Source organism: Clupea harengus, chromosome 11 (assembly GCF_900700415.2).
Source record: "Clupea harengus chromosome 11, Ch_v2.0.2, whole genome shotgun sequence".
Classification (NCBI taxonomy): Eukaryota; Metazoa; Chordata; class Actinopteri; order Clupeiformes; family Clupeidae; genus Clupea; species Clupea harengus.
This window is the reverse complement of record NC_045162.1, coordinates 5348500-5367167: the sequence shown is the minus strand read 5'-3', so window position 1 is coordinate 5367167 and position 18668 is coordinate 5348500. Positions and strand designations below refer to the sequence as shown.

General features: G+C 43.0%; 1 protein-coding gene and 1 long non-coding RNA gene across 2 annotated transcripts in view; one reads left to right on the top strand and one right to left on the bottom strand.

Moving 5' to 3' along the window:
• The window catches only part of LOC116222560, a 16388-nt gene extending 13783 nt beyond the window's left edge, over positions 1-2605 (bottom strand). Inside the window, exon 1 of the long non-coding RNA XR_004164724.2 lies at positions 2375-2605. This is a non-coding gene — a long non-coding RNA (uncharacterized LOC116222560). The remainder of the gene's footprint in view (positions 1-2374) is intronic.
• The window catches only part of csmd3a (CUB and Sushi multiple domains 3a), a 177126-nt gene that overhangs the window by 21734 nt on the left and 136724 nt on the right, over positions 1-18668 (top strand). Inside the window, exons 3-5 of the mRNA XM_042709035.1 lie at positions 1101-1213; positions 8122-8316; positions 15454-15661. Coding sequence (XP_042564969.1) covers positions 1101-1213; positions 8122-8316; positions 15454-15661 — 516 coding nt within the window. The remainder of the gene's footprint in view (positions 1-1100; positions 1214-8121; positions 8317-15453; positions 15662-18668) is intronic.

Below are 18668 nucleotides of genomic sequence, written 5' to 3'. Positions count from 1 at the left end.
GAAGGAAGGAAATAAACTAACAACTGTGAAAGGATGTCAGTGTGCACAAAAAAAGGAGAACGCTCCTCAAGGTAAACACGCCAGTGTTGGGAGAGCCATCATTGCCTCTCACGATGTGTGAATAATTCAGTCAGAAAAAGGTTGCAATTGTTTGGCATTTAGCTGACATATTCCGGTGTGTCTGTTGGAAAAGAAGCAGGTGAAATAACATTTGACCATCTTTTTGACCATCAGCTTGAAGTCCTTATGAGCCGTAGGAGATCAAATTCCTGCAGGGGCTTTGGCTTGACGGTTCCAGGAGTGTAGCGGTAATCCTACCATTTCTTATGGTTTAATGCCTTTGACATTGAGCAACAAAATATTGTAATGGTCTCCTTTTGCGTCCTCTACATTTGAAATGCAGAGGCTTAGGATAGGTTTAGATTTCATATTTGTCCGTTTTAAACAGCAGTATACAGTGGTTTCCTACTTTTTTTACTACTCGTGCTAGTTTAAGTATCATCCTGAGATTCATTCTGATGGTGTATGGTTATGTGAAGGATAGATAAACACATGTACTATGTTCATTTGGGCTCTGGGTTAGACAACGGCGCCAAAGCACAACACAACAGTGCCAACCATCACCATAAGACTCCAGTTAGCATGCTAGCAGGCTTATTGTGCTGCTGTTGGGGTTTGCAAGGATTTTGCATGTCTTTTAGGGAATTGACTTACAATTTGAAGACTCAAACTCCTTACTGCTTTAATATTAACTACTGTATGTCTAAATGCATCATATTTAGTCGGTTCAGTAGACTTACCATCATGTGAATAACTGCTTCTCAGATAGCAACATTAACATTGATGTTACTACTTGAAGTATGAAATACTATACAGGTGTATTGCACTATTTTAGTGTCACAGAATGTTTATATTTTAACAACCTGAAGAGCAGTTATCCAAAGACAGAGAATACTTCTCTCAGCTGAGGCACGAGTAAAGCTGCTGTTGATTCTGTGATGTGAGTGAAGAAACAGCCTAATGCTTGGTCTCTCTCTTTCCCTCTTCTCACCCTCCATCTCTCTCTCTCTCTCTTCCTCTCTCTGTATTCCTCTCTGCAGGTTGACAGGATTCCAGGTGCCTGCGCCCGTCACAAGCACAGGCTCCATTTTCTCCCTCCGCCTCAGCAGTGACTTCGCTGTGAGCGCTCACGGATTTAAAATATATTATGAAGGTGAGGAGACAACATCCATAACTTTTGGAATCCACAAAGCCATTGATCGCCAGACCCTCAGGGACCCGGGAAATGGTGCCAGCTCTTTGAGAGCGGGTGCATCTACGGTCCATCAAATGATAATATCCCTCTCAATGATAACTCCATTGGCAACAATTACATAGCAAAGCTGTGTGCATGGCGTAGAAACCACAGAGTGGTTTAGAATTGGTGTTCCAAATTGCAAAATGTTCTGGTGCTTTTATCTATTTTACCTTAAAAAAGCAAATGTAAAACGTCAGGGGAGCGTTTGTGTGTAATATAGAAGGATTCTTTTTCAAGGTTAAGTCAAGTTTGCAAATTCCCCCGAGTTCTCTGTGCCGTAAACCCTAAAAAGAAAAGAGGGAATTTTCATAAGTCACGCCCCAAAGTGTTGCAGCCTCATGTTTTTCCAACCCGCGATTGCTAAATTACAGGCCCCCTTTCCAAGATGTGAATTTTTAATAAGCTGGCAGATGTCGGGGAATGTGCCAAGACGTCTCAGTTCATTTAGCTGGGGGATAGACTGGGTGTGCAGCGAGCAGAGGGGAGAGAGGAGAGGGGAGAGGGGAGAGGGGGGATTTTGGTGGAGTGGGGCTGTATGAATGTGAAGAGCACCTCCTGCCCCCCGACCCCCCCCTCCCCCCTCAGGCTTACGTGGCCAGACGTCCACCCAGATCTGCCCCCTCCTCTCCCCTGCTCCACCCTCCCACCCCTCCACTTCCACCTGCCAGCTCCCTGAGCTGACCACAGCAAGACACCCCCATCTGCTCCATCTCTCAGAGCTAAATAATTCACCCGAAAAAAAAGAGAGAGGGACGAGAGATGAGAGATGGAGAGAGAGAGAGCGAGAGAGCAAGATGAAAAAAAGTGAAGTGTGGAGTGTGGAGAGAAGTAACGTCTGGAGAGGTCTCTCTCTTACCCCCCCCCCCCCTCACACACACACACACACACACACACACACACACACACACACACACACACACACACAGACAGACACACACACACCTCACTCTGGGCTCAGCGGCCTACGGAATTTCAGGGGTTTAGGAGAATTAATCATGCATATCATTACACAACAGGGCGGACAGACGGAGTCCTCTCCTCACATCCACCTACTAAAGCGGCATGCTTATTACTCACAGACCAGTGAGGAATGGGAGCAAATAAATCCGGAAACTTCTGCCCCAGTGTTTGTGTTTGGGAGGTTGTTGATGTTTTTGACCTCCCCTTCGGAGATAGCAGTCAGTTGGATCATGTTCAGTGTCAGGATACGGTGCTAAAAACAGCCCGGTTCAGTGACTGGTCACTCAAGATAGCTTTCCGTTTATGTGTGTGTGTTCGTGTGTGTGTGTGAGAGAGAAAGACAGACAGAGAGAGAGATAGAGAAAGAGCAAGAGAGAGAGAGAGAGAGAGAGAGAGAGAGAGAGAAGGAGATCCCAGCCTCTGTCACCCGTCTGTCACATGGGCGACACTAAAACCACGTTTGACAGTCAGTGCATTCGCGTTGATTAATGTGTCTATTGCCATCCACTACAAGTCAAGCAATATTCTTCGCCATTTGTCAGAGTTAGCCACAGAGCCTTAACCTTTTGCTGTGTGGGCGGGTCTGGATAAAGCAGCTCCACGGATGAATACCAAATACGTCTCAAGAGGAAATCTCATTATCATCATCGGTGCACTCACAATGTATCGGTGAACTATGAGTGAATTATGGCCTCACACTCGCTGCTTATTGAGTTTTCAAAAAAGTGTATCGTAAGCACGCAGCATAAGCATATCGGCAATGGAAAATGCGAACATTTGTCGGATTTATTTTGAAAAATGCTGTTTGGAGTAGAGCAAGCACAACAACATTATCATCACTTTACCCATACCAGCAAAACTGTCTGCCCTTTTTGAGAAGCAAATTATGCTTCCAGGTGACCCACGAAATCAGTTTGCCTTCAATTTTTCCGGCATGTTTTTTTCCTTCCCCTTCTTCTCCACGTTTTTTTTATCCCCACAGAATGAAATTCCTGTGTTTTGTTTGCTTTGCCTCTCTCCGATGGCGATGGGAGTTCGATATTTTCCGACGCGTGAAAAAACATAGCCGGGGTCTCCACGGGGAAATGGCTCTGTGTACTGAAGTGTATCCCACGTGCGGTGGCGCAGGGCTGCCTGACAAACTTCCATCTTCTTCAAAGGAAGCAGAGTCATTAGACATACAGTAGAATAAATAGGTTCCCTCTGGAGAAATGTCTGAGCCAACCACTTCAATTATGTGTTTCGCCCTGGTTCATAACAGCCATGTTGTTTGAGAAAGTCCCCCTCTCTCTCACTCTCAATCGCTCTCTCTCTCTGTGTCTAACTCTCTCTCTCTCTCTCTCTCTGTCTCACTCTCAATCTCTCCCTTTCTCTCTGCGACCCAGAAAATTGGGTTGGCAGAATTGAAGTGTTTCAAGGTGAAGTGAGATCTCACACGTCTGAGTCGCATGATTATCCTGTATCCGCAACCACCTTTAAGCAGCAGCCATGTTTGTATAAAAAAAGATCCTATAAATTAGATATCACTGAATTTGTGTTGTTTTTGAATAAGCCTTTTACAATTTTCACGACAATCTGTCATCCTTTTGGGATGTTTATTATTCATTAAGGATGTTATGCAATGCTTCGTCAGCTGAGAATTAGTTCCTTGTGCTGCGATCATTTTAAGATTTTAATTGGTCTGTTAATTAACTATTGATCAGAAAAGCTGCCACTGAAAATTCTGATGAAAACATATTTCCTCCTGGTGGTAATGGCACCTCAGCTGGTGTGCTTGGATTGGCTCAGGCATGTCTGATATGTAATGCCACAAACCCAATTGACATAGGTGCCCTTCTGAATGTTTCTTCTGAAGAGTTAAAAACCGGTGTATTCTCGAACACTTACATCCGCCGCTTTGCTGTATTTAAACTAGTCTCCTGGTCTCACCGCTAAACCACTGAGCTCCACATAATCTGTTCCCCCTGAACGGCAATTACTAAAAATTGGCTCTGCCTCAAAGTAATTTCCACCCCCAAATGTCTCAATCTGCCACTATCCTGGTCATCCGTCTGAATGAAGCGATGCAATCTAAAGACACTTCCTGTCACGTTGTCCCCACACTTGAGTTGCCCTGCTCCAGCCTTCCTTGTGAGGGAGCCATGCTTGTAATTGCCTCTTGGGCCTGAAAAATACAGCCTGATGGGATGGGATGGGATGGAATGCAGCCTTTTGTGATAGAATGCTCAGATTCAGCCAGATCACACACAGACACACACACACACACACACACACACACACACACACACACACACACACACACACACGCACTCATGCGCCGTGTCATTCGTTCACTCGCTGATCTACTGTGCCAGACATCTTGACTACCATATCACGGAGAGGTCCATCGAGTCAGATCTGTTCTAATGGACAGAGAATGCACTCATTACTTCCGTTCCCAAGCAGAATACACGCAGGGATCATTATCCGTTCACACACAGAAATTAGTTTTGCAGACAGACACAGAATATTGCCTAAACTGGAACCGATCCTGGTGAACACGATGGAAGAACTGATGGCGTGTATTATTTTGTTGCCTCGGATAATTGATTCAAGCTGACCGATTGCAGATACTAATGCATTTTTCATTGGGTAGGGCATTAGAGGTATTACTGAAAGGCAGAATCAAGACCGCTCAGCATCTAAGGCCGGGGTGATCTTATCAGAGGGGAAAAAGGACGTGTGTGTGTGTGTGTGTCTGTCTGATGGCAGCCGTGCATTCCAACCGAGAGGCAGAACACCTGATTTCTCCGAGTTGAATCGACTGATCTGAAATGGCTGATTAGTTGTATCAGATGTTCTCTCACTCGGACGGAATGACAACTCACAGGCACTCTGGCCGCGGGCCGATAAGAGCGCCCACCCCTGGCCTGAGCGACGCGATTGGATCACTTCACTTCAGGAGCTGATGGACTTTCGCGTGATGTGGTCGTTCGGTGACGTGCAGAATGTGAAATCCGTTTTTCGATGAGCCTCTCACAGCAAGGACTGTCTAAGTATTTCGTTCGGCCCGCAGGCTCTGACTAAGCATGACTTCTATTTAAATCAAAGAACGGGAGCCCAATAATAAGTAATGATATCGAAATCCCAACCATGTCAAAAACTATAATCAAAATAACATGGAGATCAGAAGTTAACCGAGAGTAACTGAGTCAGTCTCAAATTCAGTTTCTGTTGATTCACATAACCCTTTACTCAAATCCATGTTTTTTTGACATGGTTGGGATTTCTGTATCATTACTTATTATTGGGCTCCTGTTCTTTGATTTGAGACATTAATGCCCTTACTCTGTGTGGAGCCTGACAGGAGAACTCTTTTTATGAGGTGAGCAAATCCACAAGACTCCTGGGCACTTGTCAAAATTTCTATGGAAGTTCGCATTGGGACGTGTAGATAGGCTTAGCTTTAATAATTTAAGATAGACAGCAATGTCTGAATGCATACATACAGTAGAGACAGAATCTGCAGGAACACTAACAGAAACTCTGCATTTGATAGTAAGTCCAAATGGAGCATTTTCAGACGACACACCCAACATAGGTGCTAGAATAGTCACAGAGGACTACATAGCTTGACTTTGTCAAGTCAAATCAAGTCCATTTTGTTTATATAGCACATTTAAAAACTACAGGAGTTGACCAAAAGTTCTTAGACTTTGTGTGAAGCCCCCTGCATGAATAGCCACTCCCATATGTTATGGTAGATTATGATACGAGGGGTGATTGAAACGTTTGTGGCCTAAGATAGAAGGAGATGAGTTATGCAGCTGTCGTTACATGCAGTTCAACTCTTTGAGTGGCTATGCAGAAAGGTTAAACGTAATAACTTTTGTTGTGTTTCGGTTTCAGACCATTCAGATAATAGGTCATCACTGTCTGAGTGAAGGGACAGCATCAGTCTTTGTGCAGTCATCCGCTAACTCCGTCTCAAGGGCTTATCACCCAAGGAGCCCACTTCTTCACCATGCTGTAAGAAGGGGCAAGCTCCCCTAGTGTTGCCACCACGTCCTTGTGGACCTCCTTGGATGATAAGCCCTTGAGACCGAGGTAGCGGATGATTGCACAAAGGTTGATGTTGTCCATTTTCTTAGACAGCGCAGACTTGCAATTTTCAATTATCTGAAACAGAAACACCAGAAAAGTTATCATCTTCAAACTGTCTGCATAATCACTCAAAGAGTTGAACTGCACGTGCATGTAGCGACAGCTGTATAACTCATCTCCTTCTACCGTACGCCACGGACGTATCAATCACCCCACGTATTTAGTAATGACATCGTTTCTCATTAGCTGACCTTTGGTTCCATGCCCAAGAGCTGAACCAATTCCTACTAAAGTATATAAAACCAAGGCCAAGCAACTGCCTGGCTCCTGTTACACTGAATTAATGATCCCATGTAAGTGGTATGATCACGGAGAACATGTTTCTTGGCATGAAATGAAAACAGTTTGAGTAGATCCTTTTAGTAACATATTAGGGGAGGCTGTGATAAGCTGTAGGGTGTTACATCTTCCTAAACATTAAAAATAAGTGGAAGTGGGAGTTTGTCAGTAGTATAATTAACTGGATGCCAGATGGCTCTTAAAACGGATAAACACATTCGACCACATATGTGTCAGCCTCCCCTCAGAGACAAATTAATCATCTTCTTGTATTACGCTAGTGAATTGAAAATGTGTTCTTATATATATATACTGTTTGTGCACTATACACAGGTCTTACAATATAGGCTTAAAATATATGTGACAACATTATGTGGGAGTCCATTCAGTTCTATATCATTTAGTGTTACAGAGCTGTGCATTGAGTCACTGGCTCACACAGCTCATATAAACACACCAGCTCTAGACGCCTTAGAGGAAGGCTAATATATATATATTTTTTCACATTACCTTTTAAGTTTTATCTGCTTTGAAGGAAACACACTGTATACATTATCATATAAGATACATTTACAATTTACAGTGTAACATTTTAGTAATGATGAATTGTTTAATACTTGCTTGACATAGTTGAAAAACATATAATATAATAATATTGTCTGTATGTGCCACTCATGTTAAATAATATTCAAACAGTCAAGCATTGTGTGTGATGGGTTGACTATGGTCCTGCTATAGATCTCATTAACTTCACCATCATGATACTGAAATGGGGCTGCAATCCAGTAAACAGATACGACCTCACAACCTCTGGAGTTTGTGTGGTTTAGTCTGTTTGGTTGTTTGTTTTGCTTGATTTGTTTTGGTTTGACTTGTTAAGGTTTACAGTCCTTTGCTGTGGTTATGTGGTGGCAGACATAACGACGTCTATTAAGACAGTTCGTCTTTAAAGACATGGACCTCCCCACCTCGTAACAGGCTAATTGGCATTAACCTGAAGGCCACCTCACCTGACTCAGCAGACAAAAACCAATCAGTGGGCCAGCATACCTTTTTATGACCAGTTTTATATCCCATACTGAACATGCCAGCATATTAAAGGCTCACTACAGAGGCTGTGCCTTGGATGATGCACGAGTAACAGTGTGCCAACACTCTCTTTTGGGAAGAGAGAACATGCAGTACACTACATACAAACAGTACACACACACATACATGTACACACACACACACACACACACACACACACACACACACACATACACACACACACACACACACACACACACACACACACACACACACACACACACACACACACACACACACACACACACACACACACATACATGTACACACACACACACACACACACACACACACACACACACACACACACACACACAGCGACCCATAGTAACATTCCAAATCTCTGTTTCCAGAGCTACAAAGCAGTTCTTGTGGGAACCCCGGCGTGCCACCCAAGGGCATTCTCAATGGCACCCGGTTCAGTGTGGGCGACAGGATCCGCTACCACTGTGTGACCGGCTACATCCTGGATGGCCACTCGCAGCTCACCTGCATCACCAGCACGGCGGGCGTGGCCGCATGGGACTTCCCCGTGCCCATCTGCAGAGGTGGGAGCCCGTGGGGGGGGGCGTGGGAGGCGGGGGGTTGGGGGGGACGGGGGGACGGGGGGTTGTGTCTGTGTTTACTGTTGCATTCACCATGAATCATTAAGCCTTGCTTTAGGCAATGAGAGTTTAAGAGAACACAGTATGCAGATAGAAGGCATGTAGATAGTAGATATACAGTATGCATTGTGTCATTGTGTCTCAGATGGTGTTTGCTTAGTTTAGCATTTACTAAACATAAAGCCAGTGTTTTAGTAATATTGTTTCTTCTAGCAAAAAACATGAAACGTGCTTATATGCTGTCCTCTACTCTACTTGCTTATATGCTGTCCTTTGTCTTACTATAATTGTATTATATGTAAGCTTATGGTTTGACTGTATGAGTTTCTGTATGAGAAACCACATGAGTTTATTTCTTTCTAGATACAGAGGTAGAAGCTCATGGGCACAACTCACTAGTCATAGACACGAGATATCTCACGAGATATCTTATAAAATCACAGAGATGAGAGCTGACAGTACCGCTCTCCGACAGGGCTGCAGCTCAGTGACAATTCACCATCTCAGAATAATGACTGTTTTCATTGTCTTGCCATGGTGCTTGGATATGAGTTTTATTTTTTTAGAACCATAGAGAATAAAATAATCCCCAACGGTAAGAAAGCCCTTTGTTGGCAACTAAATATAAAATGTGTCTTCAGTTTGTCCTACATAGAGGAAGAATTTTTAGAGAATAGAGGGAATATTTTTTTGCTGTTTTTGTCAGATGAATCTCTCCATGGGGTTGAAGAGTTTAAATAAAAAACTACAATGTGATTGCTTTTATAAAAGCAATTATAACTTTGCCAGAGAACAGCAGCTTGTATGAGCATTAAGATAAATAATTTTTTTGGACAGGTTTTAGTTAAGCACTAAAGGAAGTATTGAGGTACAGTGAAATGTTTTTAAAGTGGTTATGGGAGCTTACGGACGTAATTCGTAAATTAAGGTCAGTGTATAATGCGTTCTCCTAGTGATTAGTGTCATATAGCTTTTTCCCGGTGTGACTGCAGAATGTGTGGCTGTGTTTTAAAGTATTTACACCAATGATAGGATTATCTCAAATTTCAATATGTTACATTTAAGATTAAAAAACAAACAAACAATCAAAACAAAAAACACAAATCAAAGCTAGATACTGTGTGGCTTTGAAATAGAAGTGGATAATGCATTACAAGTGCAACAATATTGCCAACTCCTTTGGTGTTGGGAAGAGATAACAGATGCATAGGAAATGGATTAAAACTCCTCTCGGATACGGGGCATTGGCTTCTAGTCGAGAGCCACCTCCAAAAATGCAAAAATGTAGTGTTGGTCTGGTCGTAATCCTTGTGAATACGTTGTTATAGGGTGTTTTACTGCCAGGAGTCAAATCCCTGTACCAGTGCACACTGTAAAGCAAACAGTAAATCTGTCTTACAAGACACTTTACCTCAGGCCTAGCGTCACATGTGTTTTTTTTCCTGGTAGTGTAGAAGCGGCGCCAAATTGATTCACCTTTTGATGGGAATCTCTTGGGCCTGAAGGTGTTGCCACAGACCGTGGCAAACACAAGGCACAGACCGTGACCTTGATGTCTTTACACCAATCTATAATGTAATAAAATGCAAACGTGATCAAGTGAGGAGATACTGTGAGAGACAGAGAGAGAGAGAGAGAAAACAGAGAGACAGAGAGAGAGAAAGAGGTAGTGAGAGTCTGTGAAAGTTCTGGAACCTTTTGGCATCCTGTATACATTTGCCGCTTTTGCATTTGTGTGGCTGTTTGTCTCTTTATTGGTAGGCGTGTGTGTGTGTGTGTGAGTGTGTGTGTGTGTGTGTGTGTGTGTGTGTGTGTGTGTGTGTGTGTGTGTGTGTGTGTGTGTGTGTGTGTGTGTGTGTGTGTGTGTGAGTGTGTGTGTGTGTGTGTGTGTATGTGTGTGTGTGTCTATCAATGTGCATGTAAAGTATGTGTGCATTTTTTGTGTGCGTCTTTGGCTATATGTGTTTGTGTACAAGTACTCTATATGTATGTATGCATGTTTGTACAGCATGTGTATATGTATACTGTATGTATGTAGGTATGCATGTCTGTTTGCACTTTGTGTGTCTGTGTGTCTGTGTGTCTGTCTGTGTTTCCCTGTCTGCCCCCCTATACCACAGCATGTCTCTCTTTAATTCCACTGGCTTCTTGGGCCACCCCGCTCTTTGGGAGAGGAGCAGGCCTCTCGGAGCGGGCAGATGGTCTTTTGATCTCATTCCCTTAGAGAACCTGCCCATTCTCTTGATGTCGGAGCACATCTAACACACTCCAACACCCCCCTGCCACCTCCCCCTCCCCTCCACTCCCCCTCGCCTCCGCCACCGCCAGTCTCTTGTGCTGCTCTGGGTATCTTAGGGACCAGACAGAAAGGAGTGGCGAGAGAGAAGAGGGCAGCCTGTCAACAGCCCGTATATTCCCTCGAGATGAGGGGATTTTTGTCATTTGTCTGTCTGCCCGAGTGTATGATGTGGCTCTGTCATACACCTTTCACCAGTGCACAGTGACATTCAGTGAATAACTGCCACGGAATGTTCCTTTAAGCTTTTCAACATAAAATATTAAGAGAGATTGTCTTTTCTCAGCCAAATTCAAAGTTGAGGGGAATTTGTGTGGAGTGTGACAGCTGACATTTTCCTCCCCACAAGAAAGCGAAGTTATCTTATCTCCCTTTACCTTCTTGCTCATTTAGCTTCCCCAGTCCCAAGAATAAGATCAAACACATTTTCCCGGAGTAACTGTTTGTCTCTGAGCAATGTTGATCCAACCATGAATGTTGAAATCAACCGTAAAAAAATGTTATGTACAGTGGCAAGGTCATTATCATTTCAAAGGTTCATTTTTTTAAGCTTACCCCAATTTAGGCCCCAGGGCTGCAGTCTTGTGGAGCCCGTGCCAAATTCTGTGCGCCGTACCAAGCCAAGGAAGCTCTGAGTCTGCCCAGTCTTGGTTCACCTCTAGGGAGACACTCTTTTTTTTACAAAACAATACAGAAATCTGGAGCTGATGTATATATAGAATATCTTAAGGAGAGTTTAAATCGTGTCATACCAAACACCTATAAGAAGTTTGTCAAGCAACAAAACAGTCCCTTTTTACGTCAAAGAAATAGTGACTCCACACACCGCAGCCCTTGCTCCTTTACCTTTCAGTCAAAGTCCTGTTCCTGTTCCTGTGTTGCGTTTGTCTTGTAGTCTTGACAGGCAACAATTTTGAATGGGAGGTGTGATTGGACCCGTGGACGGCATGACAGAGACAGAACAGCAGACTGGCAGGTTCAACAACAGCAGTGATGGACACTATTATAAAAACCAGCATGTACAATGTGTAACCTGTGGAGGGGTTGGTGTCAACACAGTGTGTTTGAGCTGCTTGGTGTTATTCTCCATCTAGAGGCTGATGCCTCCGGGCAGGGATCCACAGCTGATAGAAATGGCTTTTAGCCGTATCAGAAAGAGTCCATTTCAGGCATTTTGTGTGAATGTATCTCGCCCACAATGTAAACTTAGTCTTTTCCAGACCTTTCCTTGCTTTTTGATAATTGTAGCTCAATGCAGTACATCAAAGCCGTATCTTCATTAGATGAGAATAAAAGTATACCCTGTATAATAACCATGACCTTTAGGGTAGGTTGGATGCTGGAAGAAAGGGTGGTGAATAATTTCAAAGCGCAATTATAGATCTCTAACAGATGAAATATTAACTTAGCACGCTCAAATGGTTGACTGTAAAATGGCCTCTTATTGGAGACCAGAAAACCAGTCATCTTTTAAAGACTGTGTACTCTCTCTTGAAATAACCCAGGAACACATTACTCTCCCTCGGACTGCTCGCGGTGAAACATAATAAGTGACCACATGATTAATTTCATGTTAAGTATAAGAGATGTCTCCTACCACTCCGGGGCAACTCGTCCCGTTCTCTCCCGTGCAAGGTTTATTGCCCATCAATCACTGCCTCTGTGACAGTTATATCACAGAGAGAAATCTGTTTCCCCTTACAGTTGCTGTCACCTGTATCTGCTGCACAGAGAAATATGTTATGATAATTCACTCTTATGCACTTACTGAGTGTGTGTGTGTGTGTGTGTGTGTGTGTGTGTGTGTGTGTTTGACTGAAGCTGAAGCTAAAGCTTAATCTCTGATAAAGGGATTCATTTTGGATTCAATCCCAGGAAGCTTTTTAATATATAACAGAAGTATCGTCCTGTATATCAGCTGAAAGTTAAATGGACTGTAAAAGAGAGTCATCCGACTGTTATTCTGCTCATCAGATAACAAGATTCTAAAATTAAGTTTGTTAATGTCGCTCCATTGTGCCGCTAACTGCCTTTGGAAACGGCCCCCAAAGCATTTAAATTCTGGTTGAACACTGTGGCATACCTTCCTGTGCAATGGATATGTGCTATAGCAAGGTATTATGCAGTAATCTGCACTGGGAAGGTCTTGTCCCTTGTGGGCCTTAAATTCATTTATTATTTCCTGCTAACATGAACAGTCTGGAGGATAAAGCACAGCTCGTCTTAAAATAGCCTCGTTGGGGAGATATGCAGACGCATAAGTCAATGGTTCTGCCAGGTGCCTGAGCAGTGGGAGCGGAACTTACAGTACAGCTCAATATGTTTGAGTGTGTGTGCTCTCCAGAATCAGGACACTTTGTGAAAAATGCATCAGAAACTCCACACTGACATTTGCCCATTTTTATCGATTTACTCCTACCTTAGGTTTCTCTCTGTAGATTCCCCTTTTTCTATAGATATACTGAATATCAACGTGAATATCGTGAGTAATTCATTTTCAACATGATATTGTTTTATTGGAGAAGAGTCCAAGGGTGGGGTGGGGGTTCTTGAGAGTGCTTGATCTGGTCTTTGTTAGCTGACTCATGGCTAGGCTTGTGCTAGTCTTGTAGCTCTGTTGGTGGAGCATGTACTGTAGCTAGCAATATCCCCGCCTGGAGTGCACCTCCAGGGGAGAGAGCTGGCACATGATGAATGTGTGCTGTAAGTGTGCTGTAAGCTGGGGAGAAATTGCATCTGGCCAATGACTTCAACTGTAAATCACAATGATCTTGAGCTTTAGAATGTTTTGCATGAAAGTAGTTTATGCATCCATGTGGGGCCGTTTCAGCCTCGTCTCAGATGCAGTCTCTTCTCAAGGTTTTAGCCTCTCACAGAGAGCTTCTTTTCGTCTCAGATGCAGTCTCGTCAGTGGCGGCGCCAGAGATTTTTTTCTGCAGGTGCTATGGGGGTGCTCGGCGTTTTACCGAGGGTGCTATGAAATTAGGGTGATAGCATATGTGTCACATGGTTCTCTACTACAACACCTCCCCACCATATCGTCATATCTGTTGACATGTTTGCTCTCTGAAGCGCCTTACAAATCGATCGTATTATTATTATCATTAGGCTGCTTCCGACGGACGCGCACATAGCCGTGGTCCTCTGCGACGGTCACTGACAAAATGCATGCAGCATGTTATAGATTCCGCAATCCCAAATACTTCACTTACTTCAGTGGGGGTTAAAGTTGGCGCCAGATGACCACCAGGTCACCACTACCATGTCTGACAAATTAAACTAAAAATAAATAGTTCAATACATTCTAAACTAAAGAGGGCAAATTAGAATAGCAGATAGAATTAACTAAAACAGTCAGTGAGTCAGAAATGCTTTCAAAAAGTATATATTATTTCAGGTCACAATCAATAAAAACCTGCTCGTCCTAGGCTAGAATCTGATTTTTTAAGGCGGATCCAGAAAAATCCCAAAAAGAGACCGCATTCATTAATGTTACACATCTAACAAGACCGTTCCACCTTAAATCTTAAACGGTGTAAAGATGCAGGCCCCTTTTGAATGAAACAAAACGGTAGGCACTCAAAACCACAATAATCAGAGCTAGATCATTGTATCATTGTACAATACAACTCTTAAAGAACAGGCAAAAATGCAAACAAAACTATGCTGCCATAGCCATAAGCAAAACCAAAATCCGGCCAAGCCAGCAGACCAGGTGTAGCATGGCTAGCACCCTCAGTAGAGGTGTAGGGTTGATCTCTTTGACCAAGACGTCCCTCTTCTTCTAAATCAGATTCAGATACCCCTTGCATTTCTTCTTCTTCTTCAACGTCACATGATTCTTCTACTCGTGGAATTTTGGGTATCAAAAACCGATCCATTATTGTGAATTTGTTGATACTTCAACAACGACTTTGACAGTGCACTAGCTCTCTTTCTCCTTCAATCGTCAGGAAACGTCAACGTTCACGCATGCGAGTGCGACGTGTCTGTGTCATGCTACGTGAACAATCTGTTCATTTCAATCTGTTATTATTTTCTTTTGTGATTGAAATATTATTATCACACAATAAATTAAATTAAGAACGCAGAATTAAATTAAATAACAATAATAAATAAACCATTATTTTCTTGGGGGTGCTATGGGGGTGCTATGGCTAATCTAGGGGGAGCTATAGCACCCCCTAGCCCCTCCCTGGCGCCGCCCCCGAGTCTCGTCACAAGGTTTTAGCCTCTCACAGAGAGCTTCTTTTGTGCCTCTGTGAATAGAGGCCTCCTCTAGAGACTCAAGACTGGTGTTTGCTAGGTCTTTTTTCTTAAAAAAAAAGAAAAATGTATGTTGTACAATACAAGACTCTCTTGAGTTATTGACATCCAAGCACTCAAACCTTCTCGGCTGCTAGCATGCTATAAAAGCATTATTCTCTCTGGCTGAAGTGTAAGTGCACTGGCTACTATTGTCTGTAGCTTGCTCCAGCATTGACCCCTTCTAAACTGAGGATGATATTGGGCTATTCATGTACAAATAGATGACAAACAGATACATGCCAACAGAACTTATTTAAGATGGTTCCGAAGTTTTCTGTTTACTAGGCTGTTGGTTGTTGGTGAAACTTTGTCAACCTGCAATATGGTCATACATTTCATTGGTGAGAAGCACTTAATTTGGTAATGAGCTTGGTATGTATACCTCAGTAGGGTACTTTCCTTTGATTACTTCAAACGTCACCCCTGTGCCTTATTGATTGATTGATTGATGTATCGATTGATTGATTGATTGACAGCTGAGGACACGTGCGGGGGCACTCTGAGGGGCTCCAGCGGGGTCATCTCCAGCCCGGACTTCCAGAGCGAGTACAAGAACAGCGGGGAGTGCACGTGGACCATCCTCTCCGACACCGGGGACACCATCTCCCTGGTCTTCACCGAGTTCCAGCTGGAGAACAAGTTGGACTACTTAGAGGTGGAGGGATCTGACTCTCCGACAATATGGTGAGAGAGCACAGAGACTTTAAAGTGATATCTGACTGTATTACATTTACATTTCGTCATTTAGCAGACGCTTTTATCCAAAGCGACTCACAAGGATGTATACACATTTTACACTGATGGCATACTGCACATCAGGAGCAATTAGGGGTTCAGTGTCTTGCTCAAGGACGCTCCGACAGGGAATCGAACTAGCAACCTTCTGATTACTAAACGACTTCTCTACCTTCTGTACCACTGTAACAAATGTATTGTTGTCGTTTACGTGAGGGACGTAGACGGGACTAAGGGGATGGGGTAGGGGGTCTGGGTCGGGGATGGGAGGCGGTTGCTCGCAGGTGGAGGTAAGAACCTTAATCACAGCGAAATCCATGGTGGGGAAACTCTGAATCCTTTGAGCTGCGGACTCAGCCTTTGAAAGGGTTGCCTGCTGCCGTCAAGAGTGAATGGGTAATCATTTTCCTCACAGTGTGGCGTGCCTCAGAACGTTTTACAGCAGGAAACCATTAGAGCCCGGACACACGCAGAGCGTTCTCAAAGGTTGCTCATAAACAATACACACGTGCACTACTACCACCATGTGTCTTTGCCATGTCTGTAATTATGCAAACTTATGAAAATTAGGATAATGGGAAAGTTTTATTTTTTTATGCCAAGGGCATGAAAAGCCCCTTTGAGGTTTGGAAGTTGAAACTGCATCACCAGTTTTCAAAACATTTAATTCACACTCTTTAATGTGCGATTTCCTAAGACGCATAACATCAGATAATCGCACGTGTGTGTGTGTGTGTGTGTGTGTGTGTGTGTGTGTGTGTGTGTCTCAAGTTGAGCATCATATTTAGCATAGAGCCCATGAACCCAGTTATTTCCATTATATCAGTATATTACACTTACTGTCATTGTGTAATTAGTTAACAGTAAAGGCAAAAAGGTTTCATCTCCAGTCCTAGTGATCCCAGTTGAATCTCTAAACATCTTACCGGTTCACTCCAGGTTTAGAAGATTTGAGGAATGCAATACTAATGATAGTTGAAATGCAATTAGTGGATGCTTTTGGAATAAAGCAGGATTGATGCGATGGGGTATTTGGAGAATTATACCACACAGACCAGACCTCCAGCATGTCACATACCAAGCAAACATGCTAAAAATGAGGATGTTTTACACTGCATCTTAACACTGTGACTAAAATTAGTATGTTTTACACTGCATCTTAACACTGTGAATACAATTAGTATGTTTTACACTGCATCTTAACACTGTGAATACAATTTTTATGTTTAACACTAGATCTTAACACTGTGAATACAATTAGTATGTGTTACACTGCATCTTAACACTGTGAATAAAACTGGTCTCACTAAATTACAGACCGCTAATGTCAGGGTAATTACCCGTTAGGTAAGGTGTAAGACAAAATGGAAAGAGTAAATACATTTCATTTCTTAAAGCAATTTATACTTTACTTATTTGTAAAATGTTTGCAAATTACTTTTTCTTACACAGTACTTCACCACTTACTTCCACAATCATACCCATTCGTTATTGTTTACTTACCTAACAGGAACTTACCCTGTAATTAGTAGGCTGTAAATAAAAGTCTTACCTAAAAAACTACTGTATATATAGAGATTATTTTAGGACAGCTAGATGTGGTCATCACTGCAGTTTTCAGTAGCTTCCTTCTGCCAGAGACTTTATTGATTTGTTCTTGGAGCCATCTCTGTAAAGTACATGAGGGATTAAGGAACGGTCTTTCTGCAGCAGGTTGGACTTGTTTCCTCTATTGTGCCGACCAAATAAACGAATCAATTTCTTTGTCTGGATGACCTTTAATATCATACGGCCATGCTTTCCCTCCATGTTGGAAAGGGCACGAGCGACATCTTGTAAGTTACCGATCACTCACAGTTTCAAAGGTTTGAAAACAAAGCCTTTTTTCCCCCCACAAGAAGGAAAAAGTCAAGATAGCTCCATGCTAACACCTAACACACATCCCTCAACCAGCCATTCAGCTGGATTTGATAGCACATGCACACAGAAGCCTCCTGTTCTGCCCTGCACACACACACACACACACACACACACACACACACACACACACACACACACACACACACACACACACACACACACACAAACACAAACACACACAAACATACAAACACAAACACAAACACAAACACAAACACAAACACACATACACATACACATACACACACAAACACAAACAAACAAACACACACACACACGCGCGCACACATATTCCCAAAAGTGGCATGGGCTTGATCAGTACCCCAGTGAGGCTTTAATAATTCAAACATGTACAATCCTCTGTGTGATTAAACAAAACACAGGAGCTTAAGCAAAAAATGTCTGGGCTTTGTTGAAGCCCCCCTACTAAGTTGCCGTAAGCCAGTCAAAAGCTGATATCATTTTAATCATGTTTTTTTGTGGAGGGTAATACTTGCCTACCTGTATCCTGCCTCCATTTCACGCGTGGGACCCAGATAGGCTTAACAAGATAGTAAACTGTGATTACTTGATTGGAACTGAAGATGTACTGGGCATATTTAATGTGGTGTGGTGGCTGTGTGAGATCGTGGCCCCTGACAGGAAGTTATGTTTCCCAGAGTAGAGGACTTGAGCTGTACGAAAAGGAAAGTAATCAAAGCATTTTCAATCTAAACTAGAGTCACAAGATGATCTTCCATTGTTTCATCTGGTTGGGCGGAATCCCTTACAATACTGATTCAAAACACCAGCTCACAGAAATGAACCGTTTCATCAAAATAGCTGAGGTTATTGTTGATTATCTGGCTTGTTTTTGCCTTTCTTTTCGTTATTGATGGCTCGAGAGCTCTGGGCTGAAGTATTCCATTTCAAAGTCATGACAGATGAAGCCAAGATATTTCTGTTCACAGGAACCTAACGGGGTGTTACTCCATCCTGGAGTTTTCTTTTTTTTTGGGGGGGGGGGGGGGGGGGGGGGGGGCAGCTATCAGGTCAC